This window comes from Balaenoptera physalus (assembly GCF_965194825.1).
Source record: "Balaenoptera physalus genome assembly, chromosome: 12".
Classification (NCBI taxonomy): Eukaryota; Metazoa; Chordata; class Mammalia; order Artiodactyla; family Balaenopteridae; genus Balaenoptera; species Balaenoptera physalus.
The window spans coordinates 63,985,841-64,004,954 of NC_138897.1; the positions used below are offsets into that span (position 1 = coordinate 63,985,841).

General features: G+C 45.4%; 1 protein-coding gene across 3 annotated transcripts in view; it reads right to left on the reverse strand.

Annotated features, from left to right (window-relative positions):
- Nucleotides 1-19,114, reverse strand: part of L3MBTL4 (L3MBTL histone methyl-lysine binding protein 4) — a 318,381-nt gene that overhangs the window by 144,146 nt on the left and 155,121 nt on the right. For all 3 annotated transcript variants that reach the window (XM_082418694.1, XM_082418695.1, XM_082418696.1), the window contains one exon: nt 6,579-6,681. In XM_082418694.1, coding sequence (XP_082274820.1) covers nt 6,579-6,681 — 103 coding nt within the window. The remainder of the gene's footprint in view (nt 1-6,578; nt 6,682-19,114) is intronic.

Consider the following 19,114-nt stretch of genomic DNA (forward strand, 5'->3'; position numbering starts at 1 on the left):
ATTTTGTGCCAAAAGTCCTATTTTCATACAGATAAGAACTGATGCAATTTCTTTCAAATAATGGTTTATGCAGCTTCTACATGAACTCTAAACAGCTTTGAATATTATTTTTAACCCCTTGACTATTTACGTGAAAACGAAAATAAACCTGTCTGAAATTCATCTAAAAAGGATACCAAGGGGTCTGCCTGATCTCTGAAAGTGGTATGTTCCTTCAAACGTCTTCAGCGACATCCTCATGTCACCGTTCTTGTCAGCTGTACAAAACAAGATGCTGACAACTTATTTTAAGAATATTGTCTACTTCCTTTCAAAACACCAAACCTTCAACATCTGAATGAGAAATTCTGACATGAAATGGTGAAAACAACATTCACTCCTTGCAGGCACTTCACTGCCTGGGAGAGTTTCATGGAAAAGCAGTTGAAACAGCCACCTTCCTAAAAGCAGCTTCCTGAAGGCTTTTTGGGAGCACAAGTCAATTGAGTTGTTTTGTATGAAACTGCAGGGGGGCTTCTTGTTTTACTTTTTCTTCATTTTTTAAGATATAAAAATATTTGCTTAAGAATCTTCTGGACTAGAGACTGTAAAAAGCATTTTATAGAATGCTGACTCTTTAGTAAAGGTACACATCTGAGACAAGTTAAATAAAAACTTTCATTTTAGAATGTTTAATTTAAATTCTTCAGGAAGCTCAAGCTAGACATGATTATAATAGTACATCTAGGATTCTGGGAGAATGCAGCAACATTTTAAAATTCTCATCTCTTGCTTCGACATATAAGAAGCAAAATGTATAATGATAACCTCGGGCGTGTTACAGCAAATTTCTAGCGCGTGTAAGGGTGTGCGTGCGTGCGTGTGTGTGTGTGTGTGACATGCTCAACAGATACCACCAAGACATGCACTGAAGAATAATATTCTTCATCTTTTACAGCTATGTAAGATTTAGACTACAATAACATGAAAGAAATAACATGAAAACAGAACCCACAGATTATGAATGATATAAAAATTTTTTTACCCAGTTAATTACAAGAGGACTTAAATAAATTCTTAAGTTATACACATAGTCACATAAGTAAACTGACTAACCTGGGAAATGACATTCAGAATGTCATGACCTAGAGTGAATTAAAAACAGATTTGGGCTTCCCTGGTGGTGCAGTGGTTGGGAATCCGTCTGCCAATGCAGGGGACACAGGTTCAAGTCTTGGTCTGGGAAGATCCCACATGCTGCAGAGTAACTGGGCCCATGAGCCACAACTACTGAGCCCGTGTACCACAACTACTGAAGCCCGCGTGCCTGGAGCCTGTGCTCCGCAACAAGAGAAGACACCTCAATGAGAAGCCCACACACTGCAAGGAAGAGTGGTCCCCGCTCGCCGCAACTAGAGAGGGCCCGCATGCAGCAACAAAGACCCAACACAGCCAAAAATAAATAAAATAAATAAATTTATAAAAAAACAAAACAAAACAGATTTGGTTGTTAAAAAGAAATCAGTGTATTAACTGAAAATGGAATCAGTCAGTCAATGAGTAACGAGCACCTCAAAGCTAAAATTGGCAAAGACAGACCATCACTGAAAGTGATTAAAGCAGGAGACAGAAACGCCCGGTGCCTGCAGGAGCCGACCTGCCATCACCCGCGACCCCACCCTCCTACACTGCCTTGCGGTCACCACTCCTCCAACAAGAAGTTCCTCCCCCTTCCTTGAGCACAACATAGTGTTCAACGTAAGAAAAGCTTTTCACAGGTAAGTCAGAATTTATTTACCTGATGGTCTAAATGCTTTATAAATTCTATATAAAAATGCAAGTCCAAGGAAAACTCAGTTCTCTAATTTTTGCCTTTTTCCATTTTAGAGACAAGGCAAGTACAGGTGCTCATCGCTTTTTATTTTTCTTTTCTGAGACAATGGAATCACTAAGGTTTTGAAGATGTTCCTTTTTCTTACAGGAGCCCTGCTCCAGCATAACAAGGTCTAAGCCAGCAGAAGAGCCGCGGCCCAGTCTCCCAGTCATAGCACCGTCACCAGGGGCTGCCCCGTGGATGTGAGGTCTGGATACAAAACATGTCCTGCCTCATAGTTCCCTAAGAACGTTCCATCCTTCAACAAAAAACCACAAATAACAAATTCTGGCCAGGACATGGGGGAAAGGGAACCCTCACGCACTGCTGGTGGGAATGTAAACTGGTGCAGCCACTGTGGAGAACAGTATGGAGGTTCCTCAAAAACTAAAAATGGAGCTACCATATGACCCAGCAATTCCACTCCTGGGTATATATGCCTCCAAAACGAACACACTAATTCAAAAAGATATGTGCATCTCACACCGGTCAGAATGGCCATCATCAAAAAATCTACAAACAATAAATGCTGGAGAGGGTGTGGAGAAAAGGGAACCCTCTTGCACTGTCGGTGGGAATGTAAACTGATGCAGCCACTATAGAGAACAGTATGGAGGTTCCTTAAAAAACTAAAAATAGAACTACCATACGACCCAGTAATCCCACTACTGGGCATATACCCTGAGAAAACCATAATTCAAAAAGAGTCATGTACCACAATGTTCATTGCAGCTCTGTTTACAATAGCCAGGACATGGAAGCAACCTAGGTGTCCATCAACAGATGAATGGATAAAGAAGATGTGGCACATATATACAATGGAATATACTCAGCCTTAAAAAGAAACGAAATTGAATTATTTGCAGTGAGGTGGATGGGCCTAGAGTCTGTCATACAGAGTGAAGTAAGCCAGAAAGAGAAAAACGAATACCGTATGCTAACACATATATATGGAATCTAAAAAAAAAAAAAAAAAAAAAAAAAAAAAATGGTCATGAAGAACCTAGGCGCAAGACAGGAATAAAGACACACAGACCTACTAGAGAATGGACTTGAGGACACGGGAAGGGGGAAGGGTAAGCTGGGACAAAGTGAGAGAGTGGCATGGACATATATACACTACCAAACATAAAATAGATAGCTAGTGGGAAGCAGCCACATAGCACAGGGAGATCAGCTCGGTGCTTTGTGACCACCTAGAGGGGTGGGATAGGGAGGGTGGGAGGGAGGGAGACGCAAGAGGGAAGAGATATGGGGACATATGTATATGTATAATTGATTCACTTTGTTATAAAGCAGAAACTAACACACCATTGTAAAGCAATTATACTCCAATAAAGATGTTTAAAAAAAAAAAAAGATATGTGCACCCCAATGTTCGTATCAGCACTATTCACAATAGCCAAGACGGCTTCCCTGGTGGCGCAGTGGTTGAGAAACCGCCTGCCAATGCAGGGGACACGGGTTCGTGCCCCGGTCCGGGAAGATCCCACATGCCGCGGAGCAACTGGGCCCGTGAGCCACACCTACTGAGCCTGCGCGTCTGGAGCCTGTGCTCCGCAACGGGAGAGGCTGCGACGGTGAGAGGCCCGCGCACTGCGATGAAGAGTGGCCCCCGCTCGCCGCAACTAGAGAAAGCCCTTGCACAGAAACGAAGACCCAACACAGCCATGAATAGATAAATAAATAATAAATGAAATTCAAAAACACAATAGCCAAGACATGGAAACAACCTAAGTGTCCATCAACAGATGAATGGATAAAGAAGATGTGGTATATATATATATATACAATGGAATATATATATAATTGTATGGAATATATATAATGAAATTTTGCCATTTGCAGCAACATGGATGGACTTGGAGGGCATTATGCTAAATGAAGTAAGTCAGAGAAAGACAAATGTTGTATGATATCACTTATATGTGGAATCTAAAAATTGAAACAAACTAGTGAATATAACAAAAAAGAAAACAGACTCATAGATATAGAGAACAAACTAGTGGTTACCACTGGGCAGAAGGAAGTGGGGAGGGGCAAGATAGGGTTAGGGGATTAAGATGTACAAACTACGTATAAAATAAATAAGCTACAAGGATAAACTGTACAACACAGGGAATATAGCTAGTATTTACAATAACTATAAATAGAATATAATCTTTAAAATTGTGAATCACTATGTTATACACCTGCAACTTATAATATTGCACATCAACTATATCTTAATAAAAAAAGTAATAATATTTTTTTAAAGTCCCATTCTTCTATCACGTGTTCAGTTATCTCATTTTTTTCTAAGCTTCACAGAATGCCTTTTTTAAAAAACACTTCTTTATTTTTACATTTTTCTGGTTTCTTCCAAAGTTCTGATGCCAACCCGGTAAAGGCTACTTGCTGGAGAGAATCATGTCAGATATTCTCACATTATTCATAATTAGAGACTATAACTAAGAATAGCAAGCAGACCCACTTGGGCCATACTGGATGAGAACGTTCAGGGAAGCTGCTGAAACACAGCAGAGTGTGCCCACTGGGATCTGGTCCATGTTTTCAGAATCCAAGTAGGGGAAAGTGAATAACCTACACATAAGAATCGTGGTCGGGGAGGAGGGGGGCAAGTCAGCTGGGGTGAGTGAGCTCCTCGGCGGTCCCAGGAGCTGCCCGGGTGATGTCTGTGACCCCAGCCCTGGTGCCACAGGCGGGCAACTGCAGAGGACAGTGAGGAACAGACCGACCACCACGTACTGGCCGGTTCACTCTGAGGATAATGATTCAAGCTTTGAAGGAGGCACTAGGATGTCCAGCTATCCATCCAGAAATACCTGGCACTCAAAAATCCACCGTGAGGAGGCAGAACCTGGTACGCTCTCTCAGGGCTGTCCAGAGGAACTTTCTGGGCCGTCCAATACGGCAGCCACGAGCCACAGGCGGCTCCTGAGCAACTGAGATGTGGCTACTGTGACGGAGAAACTGAAATTTTCATTATTTTTAATTGTAGTTAATTTCAATGTAAACAGACCCATATGACTACAACTACCATGTTGGACTTTGCAGCTCTAGGTTTTTAAAAACTAACACAAACACACAAGAAGAGCCTGAAGAAGATTATTCACAGCCACACACCCCTAGTAATGTCTGGAAAGTGGTTCTATCGACAGGGTCCTCACCTCACACAGACCCCGACCCGATGATGGGGTGGCTCTTCCCCCACCCGCTCCCCCGTGTCCTTTTCTCTCTTCCTCCCTTCCCCCGTACAGAGCTCCAGCTTCACCACCAGGGCCTCTCTTATAATCCGCGAGTCCTTCACTTGTCCAAATAACCAAGGTGTCTACGTGTCTTCAATTTCCTTCTTTTTTATGGTTGCTATATTATAATCTTTTAAGTGTTAGTGTTTTTTTTTTAATTTTCAACTTTTTATTGATGCATAATATATTCATAAAGAAAAGTACAAGTATTATTAGTGTACTTAAGCTCAATGAATTTTCACAAGTTGAATACATCCCTGGTTATCAGCACCAGATCAAGAAACAATACTATCAACACCTTGGAAGCCCCATTTTTGAGTGGAGAACTCAAGAAATGCTGCACCGCCAAGGTTCTTAATGATACAAGTGTTGTGTGGAAAAACATGCGCATCCAGGATGCCAAGTCAAACGGAGATTCACGAGGGTCTGATTTTGAATGCAAAGAAGCTTATGTAATACATTAACCAATTTGTGTCACTTTTTCAAACATGTGCAAGAGTAGGTATTTGATTTTTAAATATCTGTGACAAAAGACTTGGAACTCTTTCAATTAAGTGTTAGTATTATATTTACACATATAACATATTTACGTACATCAGCATTATTTCTTATAGTAACACTTGCTTTGATTCATTTAGAGCTGTGTGAAGCACTGGTTTCCAGAACTGCAAGCACCCAACACAGCGACAACTTCTCTGTGGATCTCTTTTATCCAAACAAACATTTGCTTGTTTCACATATATGATTTATCCTTTTCTCTTCATAGTTATCTACGTGTTCGTTTTATCTGTTTGTGTATTTGGACAAATCTGATGTCAGTTCTGTTCAGCTTTAATTTACATATTCTGTAACTAGATCACCAATATGAAAAATTTATCTATACGTTACTTTACCACTTGATGGTGACAGAAAAAGCAGCGAGGACTTCAACACTTATTTGTACTTATTTTTCATTATGAGCGCTATCCTCTCCATACTATTATCACATATTTAAAACACATGCATATTCTGCAACATAACTTCACACTATTTTTTATCATATAACAGAATTACCTCATCCCCAAATAAATAAAAAACAGAGAAAAAGAAACAGAGGCACGGTGAGAGCCAGGGCTGAAGCGGCAGGAGGTTCTGGAATTTCTTGAGAAGGCGGCGAGATGGGCAGCTATGTGGGGAGGATTCAGGAGTGGGAGGGACGAAGGGTGGGGCATGTGTGCACCTGCTGAGACAAGTGTCAGAGGGCAGAGGCCCTGGGAAGCTTGGTGGTCTGGGCTGGGCCTCAGGAGACCAAAAGGCCCGGAGGAAGGCGGGCTGGGCAGACACGGGAAATGTCGAAGAGGGGCCTCGGGACAGGGATGGGGGAGTATGATGGGGAGGTGTCTGTCTCCCAGAGGGTCATTACAATGCTTCCTACAGCTGCTAATCTGCGTCATGTTTCAGTTTATCCCTGAAATAATTTAAATAAGAAAAAATTTTACCTGTGATGTCCTGAATACCGCGGACCACGGATATGGCCTATCCCTCGGCACCCTGGAGTGGGACAAACAGCTTGACCTGGAAGGATTTTCACATCATTTGCCCCTTCAGGAAGTAAAAGAACATACCTTGAAAACACCCTCAGCAAAGAAGAACTGGAAAGGCTAAAATATGCAAATGATATTCATCAAGACTTTACAAATTAAAAACAAACCGTCACCGGAAACACTTATTGGGTACTTGTGATGTTTTATAAAACGATTTAGCAGAAAATATCAGTGCTGTAATAGATAATAAGAACAGCAACTAACATCAGAGGCTGAGCAAAATGAATATGCATTGAAGAAACTAAAAAAAACAAAAACAAACCAGAAGAACATGACATGTCTTTCACAGAATAACACTGGCAAAGGCAACACAGCCATGAGCTGAGCAGGTGAGTGGGTGAGGTCTGGTCTTTGGTTCCCATGAAACTCCCACTCAACCACAGCAAGGCTCCCCCAAAGGGTGGACAGAAACTGAACCAGCAAATGGGGCGCAGAGAACTGACACGGCCCTCCCTGTGCCACTCAAGTGTGTCCCAGCGGCTGAAGAGCCAACTGCCTGACCATTCTGTACTGGGCTGTGCTGTGCTATATACACTATACGATACTATTCTATACAGACCATATCATACTGTACTGTACCATCCTGTATATATATAGCATACTCTACTATACTGCACTATACTATATCGTATTACACTATCCTAAACTATATACACTATACTTTATATGCTATACCGTACAATACTATATATACTATATTATACTATATATACTATACTATTCTATACCTTACTATCAATATATATACAATATTACAGTATACTACATATACTATATTAAACAATACATAACCAATCCAGGCCAGAGATGAATTCTGTCAAGCGCAAGAGGCAATGTAAAGATTATCAGGATTGAAACTCCCTTGCTCTGTTCTGTGATTTTTCTCAGTCTCGTTTGCCCCTTCCCTCTCCTCCCCCCCCCCCCAACACACAGGCTCCTGGAATGTTCTACCCCCTCCTGTCATGCTGCTCTGGGCCTCGTTTCGATGAAGATCCCACACCTTCCCCCTCCCTCCCCAGCTCTTAGATTTCCATCTCCTGTTCAAGCTCCTGTCTCCTTGTCCTCATCTCAATACTTTCTCTGACTCCCAGCTCTAATTTAACTTGCCTGTTGGGTGAAGACATTGCTCCCTGCAGCTTCTTCAGGAAAAGACATGCATTTTCTCACACTCCACGTGCCCCGGGATTGGCAGAGAGGCAAGTGCCCTCTTTGCCCGGCACCCCCCCTGGACTGTGCTTCCTCCCTGCTCCTCGAAGACTCCTGATGCAACAGGCCCCGACACCGCTGGCCCCTCGTGGCTCACCCCCCAGGCCCCCATCACCCCGCGCCGCTCAGGAAGACCTCGGCCCCGGCTCCCCGGGTGCCGCTCCGTCCCTGCTCCACCGTCACCCGAGGCGGCCCCAACACCCGCCCTCCCGGTTGTCCTACCCCATCTGTTGCCCTCACAGATCATTAACTGGTGCATCCCCAGGGGCCGCTTCCCCAAACCCAGCTGGGCCACACACGCAAAGGAAACCCTCCGGATCTTGTTGTCACCCAAAATGGCACCGTTTCCCAAATCATCTCATAGTCGGGCTGCTTGCTCAGGTAGCCCCACTGCTGAGACCCTTTTCAACATCATGTGAACTTCCAGGCCACTGATCTCCCTTCTCTCCCACCATCAGTCCCCTCGCATCACGACCCCCTTCCCTTGCCTGAGTCTATCCACCAGTGTTTGACCTTCTGTTGCACATGACATAAACTCTCTTGCCTCTCTGACCTTTTATCACATCTGGTTGTGGAAAAAAAAGCCAGCCATGAATCAGCTGTGTTATCCTGCTGCTCTGTGTTTTACATAACTAACTCTTCCTGGGAAAAACTACACAGCAGTGTGGATTAGGTGTTATCAAAACGTCTGTCTTCAGTGTCACCCGAGCCCTCTAGGCTCTCCCAAACCGCCCACTAACCTCCATCCTCCGGGATCCAGTCGCTGGCTCGCCTGCTGCGTCACCGGAAAACAGGAGCCTGGTCACCTGTGTGCCTTCCTATGCCCCCTTCCTTCCCATCACAGAGCAGGGAGCTCTGTGCCCTCCCCCGAGCGAATCCTCGCCGTTCAGGCTTGGGTCTCATCTTCCTCCCACTCTTCAGGAGCTTTGGGCTATCAAATATTCTAATCGCCCCCTGACTACTGAATCCTTTCTACCAACACTTAAACATACTCCAGTTTCCCCCGCTGGAGCCACATCTCCTTTAGCTGGTGTCCCCTCTCCTCCCGTTCACAGCCAGACTTCTCAGGAGGTTCCCTCTACTTGCTCACATCCCATTTCTTGAACCACATCAGCCTGTCTTCTGAGGTCACCCGTGACCTCTCTGCATTAGGCCCAACGTGCACTGCTGAGCGCACACCACACTCAGTGCCTTGGTGCTAGGCTGACCACAGCTGGCTACCGCCTTCCTGAACCGTTACTGTCCACTGCCTTTGGTGACATCACACTCTCGCCATCAGCACGTGGGCATTCTCTTCTTGGCCAGCTTTTCATCCTCTGGTGAAATTTAAAATGTCGGAGAACCCCAAGGTTTGCTCCTGGGCCATCCATTTCTTCGTTCACCAAATGTATACTATAGATGCTCAAAGGCTACAGCCCAGACACTCTGTCAGTTCTAGACCAATGCATCCAACTCTTCACCCAACATCTCTGTTGGGAATCTCTTAAAGGCATTTCAAATTCAACATGTTCAAAACTGAAGTCACCGCCTGGTCCCCAAACTTCTTTTCCTCTAGAGCCATTCGTCTCAATAAACTGCATTAATCCTTGACATCTTTCCTGCCCTCATTTCACTCCACCCAACTTCCGGCCAATTCTCAATCTCCTAAGTATTTCCACCTGCCAACATATTCCCATCACTACTGGGTGCCCTGACCCAAGCCATCATCGCCTCCCCCTTGAAGGACCTCAGTACCATCCTTCATTCAGTCCAAGTCCCCATCTTGCAACCAGAGTGACATTTTCAAAACACAAATCTCACTGCATCACCTCCCTCTTAGCTTCTTTCAATGGCTTCTCATGGCTCTTGGGATTAAGTCCCAAATCCTTAGCCTGGCCTACCTGATCCCAACTCCTATCTACTTCTCTAGATGCATCTTACTTGATCTTTCTCCTTACTCAATATTCTGCATCTATACTGGCCTTTTCCTGTCCCTTGAATCCACCAGGTTCTTTCACAGCTGAGAGCACTTGCATGTTGGAATGAGCTTCTTACCTCTCAGCCTGGAAAACTCCTACTTATCTTTCAGGTCACAGCTTACATTTCACTTCCTCAGGCTAACTTCCAAGAGTAGGTTAGGTTCCCTTTTTTAATAGCACTCACCTCAACTACAAATTAAGTGATGTATTTGTTTAGTGTCTCTCTCTCTCTCTCATATTAGAATCGTGAGCTGCGAGCCTGGGTGTACTGCACCATTGTGTCGGCACTGCCTAGTATGTCACGTAGTCAGTGCTCGGTACATGCTCACTGAATGACTCGATGAGCTTTCCATAGCTCTTCCCTCAAGATGCTCAGAGCCTAGAAGACAGGCTTACATGGAAACCAGAAATTGGCATTACAGTATGATTCTGTTGCAAAGAAGTACTGACCGAGGCTGGGTCCCAGAGTATGATGACGTTAGAACGAGTATTTACACCTCAAATAGATTTTTGTCAAATTTACTGAACAATAGGAAAGTATGCCTTAGACACTTATTACACCCTCACAACTCTGTGAAACACCTTGAGGGATAAGCAGAAATAAGAGCTGCCCTACCCCAAGGTAGCTTTCAGAAAGAGCTTGGAAAAAGAAAACAATTATTAAACAAATGAATGTTTAAAAATTGTAAACAAGCCCCTAATTAAGAAGTATGCTTGTGTCCAACAGTAAAAAAAAAAAAAAAAAAAAATCTATGAGAAAAGAAAGAAACACAGGGTATAAAGAGACTTTTCTCCAAACCGTGCCTCACAGCACACTCCCAAGGCCACCAGCACAAAGGCCTAGAACCTAAACCCACAGACAGGCCAACAAGCCAGTGCCCACCTGCCAGCCCAGATGCAGCTCTGTGCGGACAACGTTTCAGCAGCCTCCCAATGAAGGCTACTGAGTATTTCAGGACTATTTTAATGCACTTGATTCAATCAAGGCTTGAAGTGATATTTTATCAATTTTATCAAATATTTATCAATGCATATTTATCTCCAGATCCCTGATGGGTTTCGTAATTCTCTCCTTGTAGGATCTGTAAGGAGAGGCGTGACCCCGACTATCGGAGAAGAGTTAATACATTAAGAACCACAGCAAGGACATAACAAAGAAGTCAAGGAGAACATGCAATGAAAATGCACAGAACCTAACAGTTTTCTTGGTAATTTTGTACGATGAAGTTTAATGGGTTGATTCGATGGTGAATTAGACAGAGAACCATCTGTTGGTGAAAAGAAACCGGTAAATTCTGTAATAGTTCATGTTATTGCCTCTAGGAAAAACGGGAACCTATGATAAAATTAATGCTTTTCCCTAGAAAATAACTGCATTTTTGCCAAGAGTATCTTACTTGTAACTTGGCTATTTGGAGAATTAGGTCTCAAGAAAAAATGTTCTCAGCTCGAAATCCCTTCCTTAGAGACAGCATCGCGGACCGTATCACCCTTTCTTGCCTTCTTTTTCCCACTTTGCCTGAAATGCCCTCCCTAGTCTACCTGCTCGTCGCCTGGCAGGTGAGTCCGGGGCGGGAGGACATCCGCCTCTTCTAGCTTGTTAACTGCTGCGCTCCCCCCGCCGCAGTAGGGACGGCACACAGGAGACGCTGAATAAGAGTGTGGCTTGTGAACGAATAAATAACTACAAAGACGACAACACTGACCACCTCTAAGCGCTGTTTTGGTACATCCTGACCACGGTGCTGTGAGATAATCACATATTATTCTCATTTCAGAGCTTAGATTGTCTAAAATCAATCTTCAGTCTGCTAACTACTGTGGGCTACTCGCGAAAACTAGCAGCATCAATAGCTCCTAATTTATTCCAAGTCTTCTATGAAAATTTTACTCAGGCAGGAGTAAATCTAATGGTAGACCTGTTGCTGCAAGGGAAAAAAAGAAATGGAAAATACCCCTGTGAACTGGAAATTATCTGAGTAACGAACAATGTTTGTACTAACGCGAGACCACAGCAAAGCATGCTCACGGACCCCCATTCTCACAGAGTTCCTCTGTTACCACAGCTGCCAGGGTGGACGCTGCAGGTGCCCACCCAACACCCGTTCCCCGAGCCCTCCTTGCTAAGGAGCCCTGCCTCGGTTCAGGGCAGCAACGTGCCCATGCCTGGCTGATACGGCTGCCTTTCCCAGCCTCTTGCACACCCGGACGTGGCCATTCGACACTGCTCCAGAGAGTACAGTCTAAGGGGAGGGCAATGTAGGATGTTCCTAAGTACTTTTTTTGCCTACTTTTAAGTGCTGCTGGTGCTGCTTTGCCCGTTTCCCCCTTCCTCAATCTTCACGGAACGTAGATATAAGGGCTCATGAGGTGACACGCACAAGGACACAAGCAAACGTGTTGAAGAGGGCAGAGAATGAAGGATGACGGAGCCTGGACCCAGGACCTGCCAGCGTGGGCCTAGCACATCAGTGTCTGTCACGTAGGAAAAACAACCCTCTCTTTGATGAAGGTACTGTGAACAGATTTTTATGTTACTTGCGGCTGAAGAAGCCCTAGAACAAAACAGCGATTGTATTTTGTCTTTCCTTTTGTGAAATCAAGGAATTGTTCTAAAACAAAAACTAGGGTTGCGTGTGAGTAGTAGACCTATTGTGACGTAAAGATGACGTAAGGGGTCAAAGGCAAAATCAAGAAATACAAGAGAGGCTGTTCTCACCTCTGGAAAGTGAGACAGGGAGCTGTCCTTATTTCAGGATGGCCTGAACTGGCAACTGTGAGCGATGTGGGTGAGAAGGGTTCTCATCCCACCCAGGATGGGGAGAAGCTGAAATCAGCTCCCTCCTTCTGAGCAGAAAGCAGTTTCCTCTCCCAACTGTTGTCTGGTACAGAGATGCCCCAGAGCAGAATGACAACCCTGACACTGACTGAAGCAAATTAAGATGATCTATTCGGGTTTCCCTGGTGGCGCAGTGGTTGAGACTCTGCCTGCCAATGCAGGGGACGCGGGTTCGAGCCCTGGTCTGGGAAGATCCCACATGCCGCGGAGCACCTAGGCCCGTGAGCCACAACTACTGAGCCTGCGCGTCTGGAGCCTGTGCTCCGCAACGAGAGAGGCCGCGATAGTGAGAGGCCCGCGCACCGCGATGAAGAGTGGCCCGCACTTGCCACAACTGGAGAAAGCCCTCACACAGAAACGAAGACCCAACACAGCCAAAAATAAATATAAAAATTAAAAAAAAAAAAAAAGATGATCTATTCACTTAAACATATAAGTGAGCCCCAGATTGATGCCGGCCAGCGCTACAAGTAAGGATCGAGCAGCAACATTCTTAGCCTTATTTCAACCCGCATTACCCGCTGCTGGAAAGGATGCATTTCAACCCCAGTCACTTAGCAAGCGTTTTATAGAGAAATGACATTAGCACCAGGTGGTAATAGCCATTAGAGTGGATATAGAAAAGGAAAACAGATTCAAATGTCACTGATAACAGACAAGCAAGATACATTATTTCTTCTTAATTTTAAAATAAAAATAACCACTGAGGATTATTCATTCATTTAAAGAGATACCAAGTGCCTGTTATGTGTACCCTGGGTGCTAGAGATACGGTGAACTAAATAGAAGACCTGCCTGCTTTGAGCTCACCTTCTGGTGCCAGAGACAGAGTAAACTACAAATAGAAACAGTGTAACGTCAGTGATGGTGCGAGGGAGGAAGAGAAAGTGACCGGGTGGCAGTGGGGACCCTGGTTCAAGGCAGAGTCGTCAAGGAAGAGGTCCCGATGTTCGGACAGGATCCTGCGTGCAGTGAAGGCACGAGCCGTCCTGGGACAACAGCAGGAAGGCCAGCATGGCCGGGGCCGTGTGGACAATGGAAAGGGTGCAAGAGGCGAGGTGGCGCGGGCCACGGTGAGGCCTCCGCCCGACGCCGGGCTTGACAGGGCACGCCTGAAGGACCGAGTGGGGAGTGAGTCACTGAGGACTGAACTTACTGCAGCCTGTTCTTTGAGCAGCGCTTACTTCTTCTACTCAGAGCTCGGGAAGGGCTACAGGCTGGCTCCGCGCTGTGGTTGAGGCATCCGCGCCTGGCGTTAAAGCCGTGACCAGGATCAGAGAGATTCTTAACTGCTGGTAGTTAAGGGGTGTCTGGAACCTTGAGGTGGGAGCCAGTGATCTGCGATGTGCTGAGCTCCGGTTTCTACCCACGTGGCCCGACCCCCAAATGAACATGACTCACAGTATGCCACCCCTAGGCACCAGCATGCAGGGGAGAGGCCGGATGGATACAGAGCAGGTTGAAACTGCATTTCCCTCGTGCGAGCTGCACTGAGAGCTGGGGAGCAACGTGGAGAAGAGTTATTTCAACCACATCCTTCCCTGAGATGCCACAGTGAGTTTCTGTCCGTGGAACGGAGGAGAGGCCTGAGGACTGAGCTCTGGGCGACACAATGTGTAGAGACTAGAAGGAAGGAGGAGGGAGGAGGCCGGGAAGCCACGCGCCCCGGGCCAAGGCACGAAGGCTGTGATGCCTGGGGCTTGCAGTGAACAGGCACCAACAAGCCAGACTGACCTTCAAGGGAGAAGGGAGAGAAGAAAGGGGGAAACAATGGCATAAACTACTTTTTCGAGGAGTTTTAGTAGAAAAGGTGATATGAAAGTGGGTTGCGGTCAAGAAGGTGTTTTCCTTACTGTTTCTGTTTGAGTGATGATGGGAATGTTTCCGTAGAAGGTACCTGACAATGTAGAAGGAGAGGGTGTAGTTGTGGGGAAAGGTCCTTGAGTCACGGCCAGCGAGGCCCGAGCATGGCCGGCCTCCGGGGAAGGAAGGCAGCGCGTGGGGACGGGAGGACCAGCTTCTCCACCGCGAGCTTTTATTTTCTCAGTCAAACAGGCAGTGAGCTCATCAGCTGAGATTAAGGGCAAGGAGAGCAACAGGATTAAATCTAGGACTAAAAATTTAAAAATAAAGCAAACTGTTAAAATATGCACATGTTCTCACTCCAAGTAATTAAGCTTCCGCTATCTTTATTGTGGATTGGAAACTTTTAGGTTAGTATTCTGTTTTGTTTTGTTTTTTCCCACCCCACCCCCCGGGAAATTTATATCATAGTTTGCTAAAAAGATTTAATGAAATAATTACCCCAAATGTTGGAGGATGCAAATAATAAGCATATCTTTCAAACTGAAATTATAGGTTAATCATACCTATTCTCCATCTCCTAATGAAATTAGGGACAATAAACACCCGTTGTCCTATAATAATGAGTTTCTCAAAAAGAAGAAAATAATATAACCAAACACCATGGTTGCCTGTACTAGGTTTCAGGCTGTTAGATTTCATGATATATAAATGAAATAGAACCATAATTTTCTGAAATGGGAATGCAGTAAAATAACGTTTTAAAAGGATTCTAAAAATGTAAATATCAGCTGATCTAAAAAACCTTTAAAGTATAACAAGGGCAGTATTAGTAGAAGAGGGTAAACTAACCACCTACCTAAGGCAGGAAAACATTTAGAAGGAGGTAGAGTCGGGAAAGACCAGTGGACATCACAGTAATCACACTGGTTCCACCTCACAGAGTGCCCTGGGGTAAGAAGAGACAGCAGCGTGGACAGAGCAGACCCGAGAGAGCTTCTGAGCCGCCATGGTGAAAAGTGAAACGTGTCACATGGGGCTTTGCTCCATATTTAAAAGGAGACAGCAGAGTAGCTGGCAAAGATTTTCTTAGCAAAATATAATAAAATGCACTTATCACATGTAGAGTTATTTAAATGAGAGACCGAATGGCACAGTGTGCAGCTGGTAAACTACACAAGGATCCTGGGCAGGGAAGGTCTCCTGTCTACGTGCGGGCACAGGACCAGGGAGACCAGGGCTTTGCTGGAAAACGGGGCGATATGGCCCAAGGGACCAGATGAAGCACCTTAGACCTGGCCGTGCACTGGCCTGAGCCATCGTGAGGAGGGTACAGGGCTGGGAGGAAGTGTGAGTTGTGGTACGTGACATACGGCACCTGACATATGTAATGACATCAAGGACAGAAGGGAGAAATACACGTTTGATCCCATACACCTCTCCTTCAAACATTCTAAAGTAAAGAATTTGTACCATCTATTTATACCACAACTATTTAAAAACACAAGACTAGGCTCTTTTTTTCATTACTGAATAGCACAGGCCTTCATAAAATGCCAACCTGCCTTGTAACCCGTTTTTAACCTTTCAAAAACTCAGGAAAGTGACACCCTTGATTTATGGAAGGGGAAACTGGGAGGGGTCCACAGAGATCACACAGAAGCACAGAATTTTAGGAGCAGAAGAGTCGTAGAGACACAGGCACACAGAGAAATTGGTTTACACGTAACTGAAGTAAATTGAATTAAACCTACTTCTTTCAATGACTGATAACCGTACTGTGAGGAACTGAAGGGTAATACAGCATCGAAAAGCATCCAATACAAATACTATTTCACTAGACGGTCCTATTTCATTTTTTTCATTATTTTTAAGAAAGAAATCAAAGCAGATGTACTTGTCTTCTAGACCTTAACTTTTATACAAATTCTCTCTCAAAGATAATATAAAAAACCAAGACTACTTTCTTACTTTCTGAAACTCCTAATTTAGCTGATCTTTCATATGAAAACCGCTTTTTTTTTTTAAATGACAAAAGCGGTGCTTGGTTTATGTAAATGGATTACTCCCACCTAATCCAAGTGAAAATGCTTCAAATCCACCCCCTCCTCTCCTCTGATTCTCTCTCCCACTCTCTATTTCATTTCTTGGTTTCTACTTCTCTCTCTTCCCCCCTCTTCCCCCACTATGCCTTGTGCAACAAGATTCTAAATAAACAGAAGCCACAAGGCTGTCCTTATTCCCAGGATTTTCCTTATTCATATGAAGGGAGATAACGGACAGGCCTGAAACTGTAAGTAAATCACGGTTGCTTATGACTTGTTTTTGGGCTTTCCCAATCCTTGAACTAATTTTCCCCCCTTTTACTAAAAGAGGAAATCAGTTAATAAGTTCCATTTTCACTGAAAGTGTCACACATAATTTGCTGACTAAAAACTCAAACTGATTAGTTGCTGACAGACACGTCGTCTGTTCTCATAACCAAACACGTATAAATATAAAAGTTATTTAGAAGAATTAAACACACTCTATAACTCAAGACTCCAAAGTGGGGTGATTAGAACACCGTCCCAATAACCTGCAGATTACACCTAAAGCAGGTACCATGGCGTCCACAGTCCCTCCTCAAATTGGCCTTGGCCTCATGTGCCCACACTAAGAACTTTCCTCACCACGGAGCTTTTGGACATTCTCAATGGAAAATGCTGGGAGTCGCTTGAGAAACGCTTTTAAGTATTTATTAATAATCACGTTTCTCCCCACGGTTCCTACTCTAACCCTAAACTGACAGTTAATGAAGTTCCCACGTTGAATGACTTGAGAATAGCGTTATCAGAACTGCCACGTGTCTAAGGGGAAGGAAGCCTCCCTCCTCCGTCGTGTCTGTAACAGATGTTCCGATGAAACGGGAGGCAGCTCACCTTCCCCCCAAGACCCAGGCCCACATCACAGTGGCTCTGAATCAGGCTGGATTTCAGACCTGAGAGACGACAGCCCTTCCTGGGTGTGTGAGAGCTGCCCCGGGGAGGGGAGCTCCACGGAGGGGCCCCCATCGGCTGGGCCTCCACGCGCTGCCGGACGGAAAGAGCAAATCACAGACACGAAGGCCTCCGTTCAGAGAAGGCGCCTGTCGCAGGCTCCGAGCACCCGAGTCTGACTTGCCCCTGGCTGGGCGAGTGTCCCCGGAGCACGGACCCTCACTGCCCTTTCGGTCCGCTCCGAACACCTGGTCAGAGACCATGGACACGGCAGGATCCCAAGAGCCGGGGAGTCCACCAGAGGACGGAGGAAGGGGCACAGAGGTGTTCAAATGTATAAATCTGCAGGTCCCACAAAGTCAGAATTCCACTGACCGAGTGGAATTGGGAACCACTGACCGAGTTGGGAACCACTGACCGAGTCCATCTGGTTATTTTTGCAAGGAAGGAAATAAAGGGTTAGAAGTTTAAATCATTTGTGCTAGATCGTAACTCATATTCTGGCAGTTCGGACAAGAATTTAAGGCTCCTGGCTTGCAGATCTGTGCTCTTTCCCTCTGCTACACTGCCCCGTAAGTAACTGCTATAATCTCAACTTTTATATGTTTATACACACAATCCTTCTTAATCAACCATCCTTAGCTTTAAAAGACAGCAGGAGTAGCCACGCATGTCAAAGTCATCACACACCTGAAATGAACAGAATGAACTCTGGGCGATCCCACCAGGCCACCGCAGGTGGATGTGGGAAGGAGCACGAGCTGGGAGTCAGAGACCCCACTTCTCTCCTCAGCCCCCCGCCCTGTGCTCCTCAGAATGGGAGCAGACGCCCCAGCTCATGATGGCCTGCGTGTCCACAATGTGGTACCGTCTTCACACAAGAGGACCCTCACCTCACACCCACCACTCACCTCCCCGACCCTGCCGACTGTCTAGCTGGCTGATGGAAGGGTAACCCCCGTGCTGGCCTTACACAAACACACCCGTTAGTAACTGTGACTGAACACTTTTTTTGCCTCACTTGCTGAATTTAGAAGCTACCCCTAGAAGAAGAAGTGACTCCACTGTGTTGCTAAATTTTCCCTGGACGCCTGGCATTGCATACAATTTGGTCAGAGGAATTATATTAAGAAAGTCCCCTCCCGTTCTGATGATTTTCGTTACAAAACAGGTCCACTGACGTGAAAAAGAGGACGATGACTTCAGAGAAAATGAGGGAGGGTGTTCTTGCCAACCTGGAAAACACAACGCACACTGAAGAACAGAAACTTGCAAAACCACGTTTCTTTTACTCAGCTCTACAATTCCTCAGGACATAAAGGCTTTTCACGTCCAGGACAACAGCCAAGTAAACCAGCAATAAGGAGAACGCAGGATGATTCCAGGGCACCGTGTCCTGAAGGAGAGGGTCAGGACTGCAGAAGGACAAGTGGCAGGCTATCAGCAGCTGTGTCCTCCTGCCCAACGCCTTCAACTGTTTGGTGCAGACAGAAATAATGGTGCAGAGAGACAACGTCTGTGAAGGAATGACGCCAGTCAAATTAGGAGCATTCTGAAGAATGCTCTAGGGCTGGTGAGACGCAGGAAAGGACAGCAGGCCGCTGGCCTGGCCTTGGCAGCTCTGACTGTGCGTCTGCAGCCTCGGCT